Source organism: Lactuca saligna, chromosome 9 (genome assembly GCF_052625555.1).
Source record: "Lactuca saligna cultivar CGN05327 chromosome 9, ASM5262555v1, whole genome shotgun sequence".
NCBI lineage: Eukaryota > Viridiplantae > Streptophyta > Magnoliopsida > Asterales > Asteraceae > Lactuca > Lactuca saligna.
In genome coordinates this window covers 184,818,791-184,839,408 of record NC_136425.1, presented here as the reverse complement: position 1 = coordinate 184,839,408, position 20,618 = coordinate 184,818,791, and the positions used below count along the sequence as shown (strand labels likewise).

Here is a 20,618-nt window from a genome sequence, read left to right as displayed (position 1 = left end):
CGAAGAAGAAATCGAAGAAGAGGTCGAAGAAGAATTCGAAATTGAAGTCGGAGAGGAATACGAAGTCGACGAGGAGATCATGGAAATTTCTAGCGGAACAGATTCCGAACCAGAAGTAATTGACCCTCCCATCCCACATCCTCCAGTGATCAGGCCACATCAACCGGGACCCATTCCCATATGGGGAAGCCACCTCTACTACTAGAGCCGTCAGCAAGGCGTGCGTCCTCCATTTGGCATGTGTCGGGATTTTTACAACGTCAGTGGAGGAGGCTCAGCTGATCGAGCACTTCCCGTTGTCGTGAACGCTATAGCTAACCAGAACTACCAGGCAGACCAACAAGCAACCAGAATTCGAGAGATCAATGCTGCTACCCAAGGTAACGCCTCCAACATCAGCCGTTTGGACGGACTACATGAGAATCTCCAAATCTACACAGGGACACTACAGAACCAAATGATAACAGCTCTAGATGATATAAGAGAGATGAAAGAACAACAAGCGGAATTCGAGAGGCGACTGATGGGAGTCAAACGGTCAGATGCCGAATCCAGCTCCAAACGCCACAAGTAGAGTTTGTTCAAGCTCCAACAAATTTTGATATAGACTAGGACCGCGGATAAAAGTTTTCTCTTATTTCCTTTTGTATCTGTAAAACGGAGACCTCTTAAATAGGTAAAATTTTCCTAGAAGCCTAAAGAAACACACCTTAGGTGTGATATATATATATATATATATATATATATATATATATATATATATATATATATATATATATATATATATGCAGTGCCTCTTTATATACCTCTCGAAATTAATTAAATTGTTATATCTAATTTGAAACCAAAAACTAAAGTCAAAACAAATTACAAGATACGACTAACCCTCAATTACACGATTGTCAAGACATTAGAAACTTATAGTATTCATTCTTATTTTCTCTACCAGAACATGCCTCCTCGTAGAACAACACGCAGAAACTCAACTCCAGCACCACCTCCACCACCTCCTCTAACTATAGATGCAGCTATGTTCCAAACTGCTGTAACGGCCGCTGTAACCGCGGAGATGGCTCAAATGAGCAACAATGGGTCGGGAGGTGGAATAATTAGCTTTACCAACGGCCCAAGCCAAGGTCGTACTGGAGTCTGCACTTACAAAGACTTCACTAATGGAAAACCTATTCCCTTTTATGGAACTGGAGGAGTGTTGGCTCTGTCCCAATGGATAGAGAAGACGGAAGCCGTATTTGAAATTTGCGCATGCCCGGAAGAAAGCAAAGTAAAATTTGCTGCCTATACATTCTCTGAACGCGCCTTGACATGGTGGAACGGCCACATCAAGACACTAACCCTGGTGGTGGCGAACTCCATGGGTTGGGAGAATTTGAAGCGAATGCTCCTACGGGAATACTGCCCAAGGGGCGAAATTCAGAAGCTGGAACAAGAATTGTGGAACCTTTCGATGAAAGGATCAGACATCGCAGGCTACACCAATAGGTTCAGCGATTTGATAACGCTTTGTCCTGGGATGTTAATTCTAGAAAGCCAAAAAGTGGAGAGATACATCTGGGGATTATCACCCCAACTGCGAGGAAGTGTGCTAGCTTCAAAGCCCATGACCTTCGACAGAGCCAAAGAACTGGCGCAATCTCTTGTGGATCATGGCGTCTGCCAAGGAGTCACGACTATCGCAACTGAACCAACCAAAGGGAACAATGACAACAATAACAACAGCAAGAAGAAATACTGGAACAAGAGGAAGGGACTAACCTCTCAAGAACCTTCAAAGAGACAAATGGTGGCGGTTCATGCTGCTACTACTCCCAGCACAACTCCTACAACTTCGACGCCAACAAGACAATATGCAGGGAACTTGCCAAAGTGCAGCAAATGCAACTACCATCACCACGGAAATTGCCGCGAAATGTACTGTAAGAACTGTGACAGGAAAGGGCACACAGCCCGTTTCTGTAAGGCACCAGCGCGGCCATTCACTCAAGTTCCTAGTACTGGGGTAAGTCAAGCCTGTTATGGATGTGGAGAAACCGGGCATTTCAAGAGGGATTGCCCCAAGACGAGGAATGTTGGTGGTATTGGGAGAGTGCTGGCGATAGGTCAAAATGAAGCAATAACTGATCCAACAGTAGTTACGGGTACGTTTCTCCTCAACAACATTTATGCATGCATACTATTTGATTGCGGTGCGGAGAGAAGTTTTGTGAGCCATAAATTCAAACATCTACTTAACCAGAGACCCCAACCACTTAATAAAATATTCACGGTAGAAATGGCTAATGGAAAAACAGAAAGCACAAGTGATATGTACGTCGAGTGCACATTAAATTTAAACGAACATTTATTTCCAATCGACCTTATGCCCATTTCGATAAGAAGTTTTGATATAATCATCGGTATGGACTGGCTGAGTCTTCACCATGCCGACATTCTTTGCCATGAAAAGGCCATTCGTCTCAATCTTCCCAACGGTCAAAATCTCATCATATATGGAGACAAACCTAGTGCAAAATTACAAATCATCTCCTGTATTACAGCACGAAAATATCTTCGCAAGAAATACCATGCCTTTCTAGCCCACGTAGTAGACCAGAAGAAAGAACCAAAGAACATTAAAGATATTCCAGAAGTCTGCAACTTCCCAGACATTTTCCCAGAAGATCTCCCAGGAATCCCACCAGAACGTCAAGTCGAATTCAGAATCGACTTGATTCCCGGAGCCACCCCAGTAGCAAAGTCAAGCAACTGACAACACACTTACTGGGCCAGAAATCATACGGGAAACTACGGAGAAGATTGTTCAAATCCGAGAACATCTAAAGGCATCAAGGGATACACAAAAGAGTTATGCAGATAAGAGACGAAAACCCTTGGAATTCCAAGTTGGAGACCGTGTCCTACTAAAAGTCTCGCCTTGGAAAGGATTGATACGCTTCGGAAAACGTGGGAAACTGAACCCCAGATACATCGGACCATTCGAGATCCTTGCAAGGATCGGTCCAGTGGCTTACAAACTTAGACTACCTCAGGAACTCCACAATGTACACCCTACCTTTCATGTATCGAACCTGAAGAAATGCTTATCCGACGAGACCCTTGTCGTCCCTCTAGACGAAATCGCAATAAACGAAAACCTCCAATTTGTAGAGGAACCGGTAAAGATCATGGATCGGGAAGTCAAAAGGACTAAACAAAGCCGCATACCTATCGTAAAGGTCCGCTGGAACGCCAAGCGAGGACCTGAATACACCTGGGAACGAGAGGATCAAATGAAACAAAAGTACCCGCACCTTTTTCCTAAATTTTAATATTGATCTTAGATTAAATTTCGGGACGAAATTCCCTTAACAGGGGGATGATGTGACAACCCTATTTTTCCCAAAAGCAGTGTAAACACTCGAAAGCTAAAAACAACGAAATTAACCTCAAAAATAAAGTGTTCAGACATCTAAGTTGGGATGCATCGAATATTAGATATCATGCCCAGGTTTCCAAAAACATAAAGAACACTCAAAACCGAGTTATATTGAAGAAATTATAACCACTCGTATAATTACGACACGACGTTAAAACATAATTTGATGTAAAAAGTGAAATCTCAATAAAATACATTTTTGCCTTAAAGTATCTAAACAAAAGTCGTAGATCTCGTTGAAAGATGAGCGTGCATAAAAAGATCGCCCAATTTGGACCTCGTATGAAGAAGTTACGAATTTTCAGAGTTTCGTAACAGTAGTAAAGGGCTAAAAACTCGGATTGAAGATCGAGTATTATTTAGCTATCGCCACCTAAACGGAAGTTGAAGGTCTCCTCGGTGGTAATAAAACAATAAAAAGACAAACGAAAACCGACGTCGAATAAAGAACCTATGAAATTTTAACGAACTTTAGGAGTCCCGGCCTATTAAAATTATATCATTTAAAAATAAAGTCAAAAATAGCCGACGGAGTCTAAATGAAAGTTGTAGAGCATAATCTCACCTACGCGTGGATATAAAGACCGCGAAAAACGGAGCTAGTACGCGAAAGTTACGGAATTTAGAAGTTGGAAACAGGGATTACGCCCCGCGTAATCTGGGAGTACGCCCCGCGTACTAGACCCAGGGTCGAGTCCCATCGGCCCGCCCAAACTACGCCTAGCTAGCCAGGAGTCGTAAGCCATGACGCCTTATTACTCCCCGCGTAACCGAAGTACGCCCCGCGTACTGACTACGCCCCGCGTACTCCGGAAGTACGCGCCGCGTACGGGGGTTTTCAGCCCTATAAATAGAGGGCATAAGGCTCGAGTTTTGGCACACCTTCACCATTTCTCAGACATTCTCCCAGCTCCAGAGACCCTTTTCTCACCTCGGTTTCCGCACTCGAGCCCCGACGAAAGATTTACGTTGCAGAAGTTCCCAAAGAGCCCGACGACGCAACTATCCGAGATCGAAACTCTGCTCAACTCTAGCCCCTCTCTTCAAACTTAACGGGTGAGTTCATACCCCTACTTTTCAATTCTTTTACATGTTTTAGGGGGGGAAGTACAAGTACATTACACGTTAAAAGTATCGTCTTCTAAACATAAATGCAATTTCTAACTTCGAATATCGATACAAACATCTTATGTATACAAGGGCAATTATATCACTAAGTTATGTCTACGAAATGGAACATACTATCTGAAGAACTATAATGGGTATAGTTAGCAAGTCAATCCTACATCTTTATACAATTTGAAAAAGGAAACACGTTCAAAAAGGAGTAAAGTCATTTCATTGTAAATCTATTTATACCAGGTAAATGTGAGACATTTAAACTTCAACGTACATTTTTGTATGCATTTCAAGTCCTGTATTATATACCATAATCTCTTGGAGGGAGAGCGTGATACTTGTGTATAGATCTATACGGGATTGACAATCCCGCACCTAAACTACTAGCTATAGTTAGACCGGCAGGTATGGGGTGACAAATGTCATAACACTGCAACACTTGAAGAATGTTGTTACAGGCCGTCAGTGTCAATAGTATGGTTATAAAACTCACATAAAAAGTATAAAACAAGATTGATTTACAAGGTTCATATGTGCATCGCAGTATTTCTACATTATATTTTCATACTAAATTATTGTTATCAATTGTTTATAAAAGTTACTAACACATTCCAACTTTGGAACCTTTTACATTTTACAAGAAAATATTGGATTTTCTAAAGAACTCGTTTACCAAATTACTACCAAAAGGAATATACTTTTCAACTCGGAACACTCATGAACTCACCAACTTAAATGTTGACACTTTTCAAAACCACTTGTATTTCTCAGGGAATCAGTGATACAGGTAAACTACCAGCTTTTGGAAGAAGGAACACAAAGGATGATTTTATCATTAAACATTTATTCATCATATTGTAATATTCTTTTGATAACATGTATAACGCAACAATACACATTTTCATTGTTATATATATGATGGTTGTGTTACTTTCTTTGCAATATTCAATCGTTGTGATACTACGTGAAGTCATCCACCCCCGAATGTTTCCGCCATTCTGGTTTGGGGGTGTGACAAGTTGTAACATCCGGATTTTACCAGGTATCTTGTAAATATAATTTTGTTGGGACTCGGCGAGTTGGAGCTCAGACTCGCCGAGTAGGAACGCGGATTTGGACAATAGAGCGCGCCTGGACTAGGCGAGTCCAGGATATGGACTCGGCGAGTCTGCGCTGTGTAATGAAACCCTAAATCTCCGGGTTTGAGGCCTATTTAAAGGGCCTTATGGCCGTCATTTGTGCTCACCCAACCCTCAGTGAGTGACCCTTGTGTTCTTGAGCGATTTGTGAAGAGAAAGGAGCAATTCTTGAGCTTGTGTGTGTTATTTAGCAAGAAGAAGGAGACCCTAGGCAAGAGGAAGCAAAGGAGGTTGCTATTTCGTGGATTTGGAGCTTAGAGCATCACTCTAGAGGTATTATCTCGGACCATTTTCTGTTTAGTGAAGCATGATGCAATTTAGGGCTTATGATGGTCATTTATGGGATGATTTGATGCCCATTGGCTCCCTCTTTGAGTTGAGGGTATGGATATGGATCCATAGAGGTCCAGAGAGCCTCACTCATCAAGCTTTATGGGTGACAATGGAGTCTTTGACCTTTTGTTGTAGTATTTGAGTCAAAAACATCATATATGGTCATATAGAGGTTGTATGTGCATCAAGATTGTAACTTTACGTGCTAAATGAGCTTGGAGGGACTGGATCTATGGATTAATGGACTGGATCTGACCTTTAGAGCAAGATTGAGTCAGTGCATGGCACGGACTCGCCGAGTCCGAAGAACAGACTCGGCGAGTAGCATGAATGTTGCCCGACCACACAGTGAGTGGCCTCGCCGAGTTGGGAAGGGTGGACTCAGTGAGTCAAGGGGGAGTCAGAATGGACAGGTGGACTGAGTCAAACTGGACTCGCCGAGTTGTTCTTGAGACTCGGCGAGTTGAGTCGTGGTGGCCCCACAACTCGTGCCAGGTGGAACTCATCGAGTTGAGTGAATGCTCGACGTGTCAGGGGAGGGTTCCAGGGAAATTGCTGCATACGCTCAAACTCGCCAAGTCCGGTCAAAGTTAACCGTTGACCGTTGACCAGCGTCGACCTAGATTGACTTGTTATAGTGTGGTCAACCCTAGTTGGGAAAGTGTTAATTAGTGATGTATTGTGCTATAGGGGGGACTACAGCTCGGCAGATCGAGTGATTAGCGATTTCAGGTTTACGATTTACCGAGACACGTGAGGTGAGTCTTCTCACTATACTTTACCTTGAGTAGGTAACCAGAGTTGTGTGATAGAGTATTTGTATGCTATGTATGTTATGTGTTGTACTGCATTATTTCTATGTGATTTATGTGGTGCATGTTTATCAGAGCTAGAACCTGAGGGTTCACAGAGTTTGGGTGCACGGACCCACAGAGTTATAGCCTAGAGTGGCTAGTATGTGTTACATGTGGTATTTTGGGGAACTCACTAAGCCTTGTGCTTACAGTGTTTGATGTTATTGTTTCAGGTACTAGTGACGACCGCGGGAAGGCACCGGCTTGATCCGTACACACACACACACGTTCGGAGTTTGATATTACGATCTTGGGATTTTGTATTGTCATATTTGGGATAATTTAAATGGTTGTTTAATGAATATCAATGGAATTATGTTTTATAAAAATTGAAAATTTTGTTTTGAAATTTACGGTGTTACATTGCGGTTGAAAGGAGATTGAATGTACATGACAATTGACCAATAGAATTGTGTGCATTTATTGAAACGTGCTCATTGATTCAACTAATTGTCTATTTCACATGTTTGTTTGATTAAGATTCCGCATTAACTAAAACAATTGCAATTGATACCTTGCAAGATCCGAGTTTAGGGACTTACATTGGATAACATGAGAACTATTGGTCTAAGGCCTTATTGTGATGTTCTCATATGATTCTTCAATCTCAGGTGGATCATATGTTCAAATGTGTATATGATCCCTTACACACGATGTGGTATTGTCTTTGACCAAGTTGAACGTTGACTTTTCATCAGTTTTTACCTGGGGTCAAACTTGGAGGATTTGGGTCATTTATTGAAGATTTATCTATCTTGGTGTTAGTCAGTTTGTTGGATTGAGCAACATAAGGTGTGTGAGTGTTATTGTATATTCAGTTCTTAAGTTCATCTGAAATTCTTACTTTGTCACGTATCCTATTGTATATCTTTTGCATGGTAGGATAGAGGTACTGTTATAGTATAAGTAAGCTAGTGGCCTAGGGTGAGGTCTTGTTATGCCTTATAGTTAGAGCAGTTTGTGCTTTAGTATGCTAGACTGGTAGGGTTTTCAGTGTTGATCATATGATTCTGTTTCGAGGTATGTTTGGCAGGGTAACTAGGGAAGGATTGTGCCAAAGTAATGTGTTATGTTAGTTAGGCATGTGTTTATGTTAAGTTGTTATGTTGAAGTGCTAGAGTTGGTCTTATGTAGTCTTAGTTGGATAGCATGAGAAATGTTGGTCTAAAGACTGCTTTTGATGTTCTCATTTGATTGTTCGCTCTCGGATGGATCATCTATTTGATTGTCAATCTGATCCTTGATTACATATGACTTTATGCTGTATATGCAAGACCTCAATTGTGAATTCCGACGTTGCCGGGTAACGATGCCACCAAAATAACGACGACTCCGATAGTGGTGCCTTTTGATTATTAGCTACGAGAAAATAGGGACAACACATTAGTGACAACAAGTGGTTGTTAGGCCGTCTCCAATGGTCATTTAATGGAGAGTTTAATGGGAAAAAAAACATATGTGGCAGTTGAATGGATATAGAAACCATTGTGGAGTGGGTTGATTGAATGAGGGGTTTAATCCCCATTCAACCGTGGTATGGTTTTTCTTATGTTTATTTTTTTCCCTCAATTTATTATATAAGCTTATTCTTTCTTTTTTTTTCTCATTTTGTTGTAAACACTTTATTTTTTGTTTTTCTTTCTCAATAGAAAGTAATATTTAATATTTTTTTTACAATAAACAATATATATATATATATATATATATATATATATATATATATATATATATATATATATATATATATATATATATATATCATACTTTATTTTATTTTATATTCAATAATTTAATTTATTAAGTTACTTCATATTTTTTATTCTAAACAATAAAAAAAATATATAAATCTTAAAAACATTTTAAAAAGATAACATCTTATTTATTATAATACAACATAGTGATATTACATATTAATAAAACGTTCCCAAATATGCTCCATTAAATCATGTCGAAGAGCATGATGTACGACATTATCGTGTAGTTCAGAGTTTCTTTGAATTTGATATTGAACTTCTTTGATAGGTCCTCGATTCACACGTATAGGAGGATCAACATCATCTGACCAATTACTAATTGCATTTCCTTCATTTTCTACGATCATATTATGTAATATAATGCATGTGTACATATATCCTTTATGTTTTTAAGTTGCCACGATCTTGCTGGACCTCGTACAATTGCCCAACGAGATTGAAGAACACCAAATGCTCTCTCCACATCCTTTCTTGCATCCTCTTACATTTCTTTAAACTTGATCCTTTTTGGGTCGACCGGATGTGGAAAACTTTTAACCATTGTAGCCCATTCTGGATATATACCATCTTCAAGATAATATCCTTTTGTGTATGTTCTTCCATTAACAGTAAAATTGCATTCAGGAGCATAACCTTGTAATACATCATTGAATAACGGTGACTGGTTAAGTACATTAATGTCATTGTTAGACCTGGCAACCCCGAAATATGCATGCCATATCCAAAGGTCTTGTGATGCAACTGCTTCCAACATAATTGTTGGACAACCTTGATCACCTCGAGTATATTGACCTTGCCATGCAACCGGGCAATTTTTCCAAGGCCAATGCATGCAATCAATACTTCCAAGCATACCAGGAAACCCATGCTTTTCTGAATGTTTTTGTAGTAAATTTTGGATGTCATTAGCATTTGGTTTTCTCAAATAATGGCTTGAATAAACCTCAATCACGCATCGACAAAAGTTTTATAGACATTCGATTGAAGTTGATTCACCAATTCGTATGTATTCATCAAAGAGGTCACCAGTTGTGCCATATGCCAACTGGCGTATGGCAGCAGTGCATTTTTGCAAAGGGGAAAGACCATTGTTTCCTAAGGCATCTTTTCTTTGTTGAAAATAAATAGAATGGTTAGAGATACCGTTAACTATTTGAACAAATAGTTCTCGCCTCATTCAAAATCTTCGTCTAAACGTTTGAGGTGGGAAAACAGGATGCTCATCGAAATAGTCTTTCCAAAGACGTTTATGCCCTTCTTCACGATTTCTATCTGTATATCTTCGACTTTGCCCAGGACGTCTTGAACTTTCAGCATCTGATTGTTCTGCTTCCAAGCATTTTAGCTCCATATGTAGTTGAAATGTAGAATTACTTGTGAGATGGTTGATTATTAATTCAGAAGCAGAATCGTCTGAGGATGATGATGACATCGTATAAGAAAGATATAAGAAATAGTTTGAATTGGTAGGTATGAAATAATAAAAACGTTGTATTCTTTTATAGCAAAAATATAGAGTCAAATGAAATTCAAATTAAAGTAAAATGAAATCCAAACTATATTCGAATGAAATTGAAATTAAAGTAAAATGAAATTGAAATTAAGGTGAAATGAAATCCAAATTAAAGTTAAATGAAATTGAAATTGTTGTCAAATGAAATTGAAATTAAAGTGGAATGAAATCCAAATTAAAGTTAAATAAAATTGAAACTGGAGTCAAATGAAATTGAAATTAAAGTGGAATGAAATCCAAATTAAAGTTAAATAAAATTGAAATTGGAGTCAAATGAAATTGAAATTAAAGTGGAATGAAATCCAAATTAAAGGCAAATGCATACAAGATGTTCAACTCTATAAATAAAGACGAACATATTATATTCTCATTCACACCTACCAACCATCTGATACACCAATCATGAATCCGAATTACTATACACACTTGTTATCTTCTTTTGATCCCGAAAATCCAAACAATCATCCACAACATCCAAACCCAAATCCAAACAATCATCTACAATATCCATATCCAAGTCCAAACAATTATCCGCAATATCCATACCCAAATCCAAATAATCATTCACAACATTCATACCAAAATGCATACCCAGATTCTACCAGCCCGGATCCTCCCCATATTCCAGAAAATGAGCCAACACCAGCAGAAACTCCTACCAACAAATGACAAAAAAATAAAAAAACCTACTGGAGCAAAGAAGAAGAAATGTTGTTGGCAAAAGCTTGGCTACAAATTTCAGTAGATAGCATTACTGGAAGTCAACAACGTGATAAAGAGTTCTGGAGACGAATTACTGCATACTATGAAAAAAGCAACACGTCGAACGTTGCAAGAACTCAAGCCAACCTCAAAACGCATTGGCATTACATGAACCCATTTGCAGTTGCATTTAATCAAATGTATATAGTGTTGAAAAGTCAACACCTCAGTGGATGGTCTGAGGATGATCTCAAACGTGCAACTTTTGAGCATTATCATGCTAGATATGGTGATGATATTAGGCACGAACATATTTGTAATATCGTTAAAAATGAACAGAAATGGAAAGGTTCAAGCACTGCATCTGGGGCATCTATGTCTTCATCAAATACATAATCTTTCATTAACCTGGATAATGATGAAGTTACAACTCGTCCAATTGGTATGAATGCAGCAAAAAAAACAGCAAAAGGGAAAGCTACCAATTCCACTTCGTCATCTGGTAATAGGCTTGATGAAATACTTGAAAAACATATAGAAGAAAATAAAAAGACTTTTGAACGCTATCAAAACTCTTTGGATATGAAAAATGCATTGAAAGAAAGAAAGATGAAGATTAAAGAAGAAAAGGTAAAGAATGATGAAATTTCAATTATTTTCATGGATCCCACTACCATGTCGGAAGATGGACGTGAAATTTGGAGAAATCATTGTGACAAGATTAAGATAAAATACAATATGAAGTAAAATTTGTATTTTAGATATCGTACTTTTTATTTAGTATATTATTTGTAACTTTTAATTTCTAAATTGTAATCTTTAATTAATATTTAGTAATTGTAACTTTGAAGTTCTAATTAATGTAATATTCTACTTTTATTTATTAATATTATTTATAAAAAAAATTAAAATGATGATGTGGAAATCCATTCAACTCTTAAGAGTTTAATGGAATGTAGAATTTAATAGGTTAAATGGTATAGTTAGTGGAATACTGATGTGACAATCCACTTAAGAGTTCAATGTATTAAATTTTGTATCTTTGGCACTGACAATTGTCTCCTAAATGCTGCTTTTCGTTGTAGTGATATGTCAGTAAATTGGCTAATATAAAAATGAGAAAAAGATATATTTCATAACACAAGAAATAAGGCAGGAGAGAGTCAATTTTATATAATGATATACACCGCATTTACATTATTTTCAATGAACGCGCATGCCCACACAAACACACAGATAGACTATTACATGCATGTAAACATCCATATATACATCCATCTGTGTGTGACTACATTATAGATAAATACGATTCCAGTAATAATAATGCTAAGAGCGCTTGATGCTAATTTTTTGCTTTCAGGAACGACCCATGTAAAATGTGCTGCTTGATGATTGGGTTGGGATGATGGAAGCGACACCATCTGAATAAGACATGGGAGAAGACATGTAAGATGCCACAGGCATCTTTGAGGGGAGTATGGGGAGTGAAGCTTCGCAGTTCAGTACCTGAATAATTTGCCTCATGGAGGGACGAACGACCATGTCAGGGTGCACACACCACAGCCCAATCATCATCAAACGCTTGGTTTCTTCTCCCTCATAATCTGACCCTAGTCTTGGATCGACTGCTTCTAAAAGAGTTCCAGCCCCATAGAGCTCCCAAACCCAATCTACTAATCGTATTTGGTTTTCTTGAGCCTTGTACACGATGGGTTTTCTCCCACAAGCTATTTCTAAAGCAACGACTCCAAAGCTGAACACATCTGATTCTCTGGTTGCCTTACCGGTTACTACGCATTCAGGAGCCATGTAACCTAAGGTTCCAGCCAATAACGTTGTCTGTGAACCTTTCTCGTGGTCAACCAACTTAGCTAACCCAAAATCACCAAGCTTTGCATTCAAATTTGAATCTAACATCACGTTACTCGATTTGATATCTCTATGCAAAACACATTGCTCCCATTCTTCATGTAGATACAACAAAGCAGAAGCCAAGCCTTGGGCAATTTTATACCTTGTTCCCCATGCCAACAAGCTTTTCCCCTTGAAGAGATGCATATCTAAGCTTCCGTTCTCCATGAACTCATAAACAAGCAATAATTCACCTTTCTCATGACACCAACCTGTGAGTTGAACTAGATTCCTGTGCCTCAATCTGCTGATAATCCTCACTTCTGAAGCATACTCCTTGATCCCTTGTTTAGAACTCTTCGACACCCTTTTGACTGCAACATGCATGCTCAAATCTTGCAAGAAACCTCGGTAAACCCCACCAAAACCTCCTTCACCAAGTTTCTGATCCTCTGCGAAGTCACTGGTTGACCGAGCTAATTGTTGGTAACTAAAGTTTTTCGGCCCAGTACCCATTTCAAATTCGTTGTCCATCCCAACGTTAAATCCTTGTTTCCCTTCCCTTCTTTTCTTCCTTCTCCACACACAAAAAGCAAGCACAACCAGAAAACTAATCAGCACAAATAATCCAACCATCGAGCTCACCAGAGCTGCTGTTCTGGTTTTCCCCTTCATAGCCTTTGGGCTCCAACTAGGTGGTTGCACGTTGTTTGCATTATATTGTAACTCAGAACTATTGAATGCCCAAGATTTCACAGAATTATTCTGGAAAGCATCTCCAGTTGCAGCAGAAAACCCGAAAATGACCCATTCGGGTAACACGCTCCTGAGATCAATTATGTGATGAAATTGTTGACGTACAACTGTATTATTTTGAAAACCAGTGAAGGAAACACTAAGATTTTTTGAAACAGAATCATACGTAATCCAAGCTTGACAGGCTCTCCCACCGGTTATATTACTGAACCATTTTTGAGACGTATTAGACACAAGAGAGTTACAGTTGATACCTACATGATCACCTATCAAATCATAGCTAGAGTTTCTTGGATCCCATTCTGGGTTTGAAAATGTATCAAACTCCACTGCAACAAATGGGCTCTTCGTGTGTTCTAAGCCATTGATGGGAAGCCCCATGGACCCACCGGCCAATATCACGGAATTGTTCTCGGCAAGGAAGAATGTGAGACCATCACCCTACTCTGGATCCGAGTTTGAATTAATTGAAAAGGAGAAATTGCTAGTGAAGCTTACTAGTTCACGAGAGGTGTTATCCCAGAGATGAAGCTGTTTAAAGTATGTTGCTCGTCCTGCTCTACCGTTCCTATCCGGGCCACTTACTTGGATTCCATCATCCGAGATATATCCAGCACCTGCCATCGTTATTTCCTTGAACTGGTTTTGTAGACCAATATTTGTCAAATTGAATGTGATTGTAGCTGCATAAGGGATGAGGAGCAGAAGGAAGTATGCTAAGATGAGCATGATTTTGGAAACTTGGTAAAAGGTACAGCTGAAAAACTTGTAGTCCATCGCAATTAACATGAATGACTGTAATCTTATACCTATGTTCCCTCGTCAACACGGCAACTTCCAAATAAATTATTCTAATATTGTTTGAGGAGCTCACAAGCTTGTCATCTAGTTACAAGGACGGCAATTAGGTAATCTTTTGTTCACGACCAGACTTGGCCAACTTTCATGCTGTATGAGTTCTATATTTCAAATTTTAAACCAATTATGTTATTAAGCTGTTTTTTTCATACGATAGTCATTATTAGAATAAGAATTAGAATATACAAATAAACAATTTTTTTATAATAAAATTATTTCTATGAAATTAGTAAAAAATATATATGAAAAGCAATATATATATATATATATATATATATATATATATATATATATATATATATATATATATATATATATATATATATATACACACACACTACAAGAAAAAACATTTACAACAATGATACCTATAGAGACGACACGTCGTCTTTATAGGGTTGACCAAAAAATTTTGACCTGGTAATCTATAGAGACGACGTGTTGTTGCAATAGGTTATGCGGATAGTTGGCGGTTTTGTGAAAAGATATAGCTACGACTTGTTGAGAATTTTGGCGGGATAATGAAAACATATGGGGACAACAAGTTAGGCGGTAATTTTTGTTGAATTATATTCTTTCTTTTTAGACACTACTATCTCCTCCCCTTCCCCGGGCCACTGATGTCATCATCCCTTCATCATTTCCATTTTAACCAAATTTTTTCCTGAGAAAATCTGCTATTGATATTTTTCGAACCTAACCTTCCAGTCTTACTCCACATGTAACGATCGATCAGTAAGTTTTCACTTCATCTGCACACGCTTATACAGTTCTAACTACACACACATATACATATTCTTCTAAGTTTATATTTCGAAGTAGAATGTAGAACGGAAGCTTGATTGCGGTTAATTTGTTGATTATTTTAGTATTTTGTAGAGCATATTTAGCCAATACTGAATTCAACTTATTAGAAAGTAGACATTGGATGATCAAAATGTTTGTTATTCGAACACGAATGATCTTTCATCTGTACATAATTATTTCGAATTTATATAGACATTTATACAAATGTCGTTCAATCGATACATATACAAAAATTCGAAGTGGAATGTACGATGATAGCTTGATAATTGATTAGCTTTGAGTAGGACATGGTAGTGGTGTTCTGTAGGGTGTATAATGAAATTTGAAGTCGAGCTATAAAGAATTGACTTGAAATTTGACATGTGGAATCTATCTGCATATCGACATTCACACATGCCGAAAAAAGTGGTTGTTTTTGTATAGACATTGAGAAAGAGTCTATGTATACTATACTTGAGCTTAAATTCTGAATGGATATATGCTTATTTTGTGTATTTTGTGATTGTGTGTTTTTGTTTTTTTTGAAGTGAAATTTGCATATGTTACAGTAGTAGAGTTTTTAGGTACTTCTGAGTTCTAATCCAGTTTGTTTCTTTAATATTTTTTGGTGGCAAATTTAAGGTCATTAAGAGATTCGACTGTGACTTATGCTTCAAATTAACTGCACATAATATACAAATTAGACTTTGGATTACTTAAATTTGGATTATTAAGCCCACATATGGCATGCATGTTTGGTTCTTTTCTGAGTATGTGTGAGATCAATTTGACTTAACAAGTGAATGATGACACAAAAAGAAGAGTTAGAAAGTGAAAAAGTGAGGTGAATATGGATATTTCATGTAGTTTTCCAATCCATGGCAGTGAAGCTAAAGATTACAGTAATCTTTTACATGTAAGTGGACTTTCTATTTTATTATTCAACAAAAAGATCACTAGAAACCTGAATATTACCATTTACCATGAAATTTTATAGTGGCAAATCTGAGTATCTGTTTTAATCTTAATGAACGAACCATAGATTTGTATAATTGTATTCAGCAAGAATACTTCGGGGATTGAGAATTGTAGTTTGTCTTGGGTTATCATTTTCAGAGGATATTGAGACAACAATTCATAAACATGCTTCATCCTTATTGTATTTAAGCCATGTATTTTTTTCATATTTTTTTAATTTTTTTATTACAATTGTTTTAGGTTGTCATATATGCTTGTTTATTCACACCAGGATCATGATGGAGGCTGATTATATGCTGTCATATGGAGTTGCCAAATCTTCAATCTGTCTTCTTCACAAATATCACATTCTTGAGATTTTGTTACCATTTCAGGTAATAATTCAAGAACACTGTAATATCTGCATTGTTGTTATATAAGAATGTAGTTAAAGTTTTAAAACATGTTTGGATTGTAGGTCGTATACATTTCTAGGCAGCCTTCTGCATCTAAGCAAAGTAGCATGATGTTAATGGTATTTAAAATTGTACTTTGTTTTTTGCCCCTTTTTCATCATAACAGCTTCATATGTGTGTTCACGTGCTAATTTGTGTTAAAAATAACATTTTAACCTCACTTGTGCATCAAGGATTAAAATCTTTTAAAAGGTCACACAGATCAACAAATCTTCCCCACAAACCCCTATTATAGATACTGGTGACCCATCATCTAAATATGAACATAGTTTTCTGTTTTTAGACAATTAATAATTGAGTTGTTGTTAGCCATAAGTGTGCAAAATGGTCATTTTCACAAATTTAACACTTTGGCTTTTGAGTTTGAGTATGAAAGAAAAGAAGGGCAAAATGGTCAATTTGGAAAATGAATAGTTCAGAAAAAAGAAATAATCATGAAAGAGAAAAGGACAAACATGTCATAATTAAAAAATTTGTAGACGGGTTGTTAGATTTGAATGGGATGAAAAAATAGATGAAAAGATCAATTAGAAAAGGGCAAAATGGTCATTCTTTTTCAAGTTTAACAGTCAAGTTGAGGGAGGTAAAATGAAGGTGATGTTTCTTTCTTTTCAATTATTACAAGGATTAATAAAATAAATTGTTAGCAAAACAATCTTTCAGTTATTGTTGCAATATTTTCCAAATGTTAGGAAGCTGCCCTAAAATTTGGAATGCTGACAAGCGAAGAATTTGATGCAAAGTTTGGTAAATATGAATTAGTACAGATTTAAAACATGTAATGTTTGAGAATCTTCATTAAATTTTTACCCTTTTAAAACATGTAATAAAATCATTTAGCATGATTTGTTGCCCTTAAATTTATTGTTATAGCTATTTTGTAAATATACTGCTTTAGCTATTTTGGGACTGTGTAGACTGGGAAAATAAACAGAAAAAAAAAAGCAGGGTGTAAATCTGTGGACATACCTATAGAGATGACATGTTGTCTCTATAGGTGAATGTATAGGGACGCCAAATCGTCTCTATAGGTGAACTACTACCACGATTTGCTGTTTCTATAGGTTGGGACTTGTCGTGTATAACTTTATCTATAGAGATGACATGTTGTCTCTATAGATGTTTCTACGGAGACGAGAAGTCCTCTCTATAGCTTTATCTATGCTAATTGGGAACGTATAGCGACGAACCCTTTAGAGATGATATGCCGTTTCTATTGGTAAGCTATTGCGACGATATTTATAGCGAAGATAAAAAGACATCTATTGCGACGGGGCTATGAGGATGAACACTATAGGGACGACTTGTCGTCACCAACATCTATAGGGACGACTTTAGTACCTATAGAGACGACATTTGTCGTCCCTATAGGTCTCATTTCTTGTATATATATATATATATATATAGTCAAGATCAAATAAGAATGAAATTTTTGATAGGAAGGTAAGAAGTTTTTTTTCTACATGTTTTTTTCACGAACAAACAAAATGAATCATTAGATGATTCATTTGTAAGATGATGTACAAGAAAAAATTCTCAAAAAAACATCTCGATGATTCATTTATATAATCATTTTGTTGATATTCATTAAAATTGTCATAAAAATGAATTTTTTCTTAATTTACTTAAAAATGAAGCATAAAAATGTTTTTTTTGGGAATTTTCTCTTGTGAATCATCTTACAAATGAATCATCCGGTGATTCATTTATTTTGTTTGTCAAAAAAATATGTAGAAGAAAACTTCGTTCCTTCCTACCAAAAAATATTTCTTAACGGATCTATATATATATATATATATATATATATATATATATATATATATATATATATATATATATATATATATATATATATATATATATATATGGGAAAGTGAATGTACCCTTAAAGATATATAAGCTTATGTACTAAAACCTACCATAACACGTCGTTTTGTTTGATGTATTCATTATAATGTTCTTAAACTTCAACCTGTAACTTGATTTACTTTCAAGATTTTCAAAATTTCACTATTATCTTATTCTTACATCAAATCTTTATGCCTTACACCTACTAGACTATATATATATATATATATATATATATATATATATATATATATATATATATATATATATATATATATTATAGTTAAACATGAAAATTATATAACAGTAAGATAAATATAAAATTTATAAAATTTTTGGAATTAAATCAAGTTAGAAGTTGAATTAGAAAAACATTGGACAATTACAATGTGTATATATGATACAAACAACATAATATGATGAGTTTGAGTACCTAAGCTTATATATACCCTTAAAGGTATATTCACTTTTCCATATATATATATATATATATATATATATATATATATATATATATATATATATATATATATATATATATATATATATATATATATATATATATATATATATATATGGGAAAGTGAATGTACCCTTAAAGATATATAAGCTTATGTATTAAAACGTACCATAACACGTCGTTTTGTTTGATGTATTCATTATAATGTTCTTAAACTTCAACCTGTAACTTGATTTACTTTCAAGATTTTCAAAATTTCACTATTATCTTATTCTTACATCAGATCTTTATGTCTTACACCTACTAGATTATATATAAATATATATATATATATATATATATATATATATATATATATATATATATATATATATATATATATATATATATATGGGAAAGTGAATGTACCCTTAAAGATATATAAGCTTATGAATTAAAACCTACCTTAACACGTCGTTTTGTTTGATGTATTCATTATAATGTTCTTAAACTTCAACCTGTATCTTGATTTACTTTCAAGATTTTCAAAATTTCACTATTATCTTATTGTTACATCAGATCTTTATGCCTTACACCTACTAGACTATATATATATATATATATATATATATATATATATATATATATATATATATATATATATATATATATATATATTATAGTTAAAAATGAGAATTATATAAAAGTGAGATAAATGTAAAGTTTATAAAACTTTTGGAATTAAATCAAGTTAGAAGTTGAATTAGAAAAACATTGGACAATTACAATGTGTATATATGCTACAAACAACATAATATGATGAGTTTGAGTACCTAAGCTTATATATACCCTTAAGGGTATATTCACTTTTCCATATATATATATATATATATATATATATATATATATATATATATATATATATATATATATATATATATATATATATATATATATATATATATATATATGTATATATATATATAGACACACACACACACACATAGTGGTGGGTTCCGTTGAGATTAAAAATAAAATAGAGATCCTGAAATTTAACCTCAGCCACGTATTTCATATTTGCCGTTCTAAACCTCCGACGTATCGGCGCAACAGGTATGATATAATCATAAATGATTATACAGTGCCGCCCGTTCCTTTCTCCTCCACCACCATCCCCGCCACCATAACCGCCACCGCCACCACCACTACACCACCTCTTTTAGTATCCGACCCCACCACTGTCACTTTCGTTACTTATACGACCGCCACCTCTGTCACCACTACATCTGCTGTCACTAACTGTCATAATGATTTATGATTACTGAATCTGTGAACATACATATATGATTATACCCCTCTGTCATATAATTATTTATGATTAGCCATGCGCCGTTGTTGCTTGTACGCTGGAGCAGTAGAGTGACAAATGAAAAAAATACGTGGTTGAGGTTGAATCTTAAGATATCTATTTTTTTTAATCTCAAGTGAACTGTCCTCTATATATATATATATATATATATATATATATATATATATATATATATATATATATATATATATATATATATATATATATATATATATATATATATATATATAATGAATGATTTGCCAGAAATTAGTTATACATTTATAAAATAATTGATCATTCACTTATGTATATGACTTAAGACGACATTTTGTTAAAACGTGACATCAAATACAAGTTTTGGAGTCATGATGTGTCATGAGGAAGCCATAACGAGTTTTTTAGAACCTTGGTTATATCTTTCATGGTTACCTAACATTTATACTAGCATC

The 20,618-nt window shown here is 35.6% G+C and overlaps 1 protein-coding gene and 2 pseudogenes across 1 annotated transcript; 1 reads left to right on the top strand and 2 right to left on the bottom strand.

The window, feature by feature from the left end:
- Positions 1-8,781: 8,781 nt before the first annotated feature.
- On the bottom strand, positions 8,782-10,038 carry LOC145017027 (protein ANTAGONIST OF LIKE HETEROCHROMATIN PROTEIN 1-like; annotated as a pseudogene).
- Positions 10,039-10,853: 815 nt separating this feature from the next.
- LOC145017026 (glutathione S-transferase T3-like) lies at positions 10,854-11,594 on the top strand. Its single transcript, XM_078975138.1, has 2 exons — positions 10,854-11,196; positions 11,272-11,594. Exons 1-2 carry the CDS (start codon positions 10,854-10,856, stop codon positions 11,592-11,594), a joined length of 666 nt encoding a protein of 221 aa, XP_078831264.1.
- A 437-nt stretch (positions 11,595-12,031) lies between these two features.
- On the bottom strand, positions 12,032-14,190 carry LOC145015709 (L-type lectin-domain containing receptor kinase IX.1 pseudogene; annotated as a pseudogene).
- Positions 14,191-20,618: the final 6,428 nt, after the last annotated feature.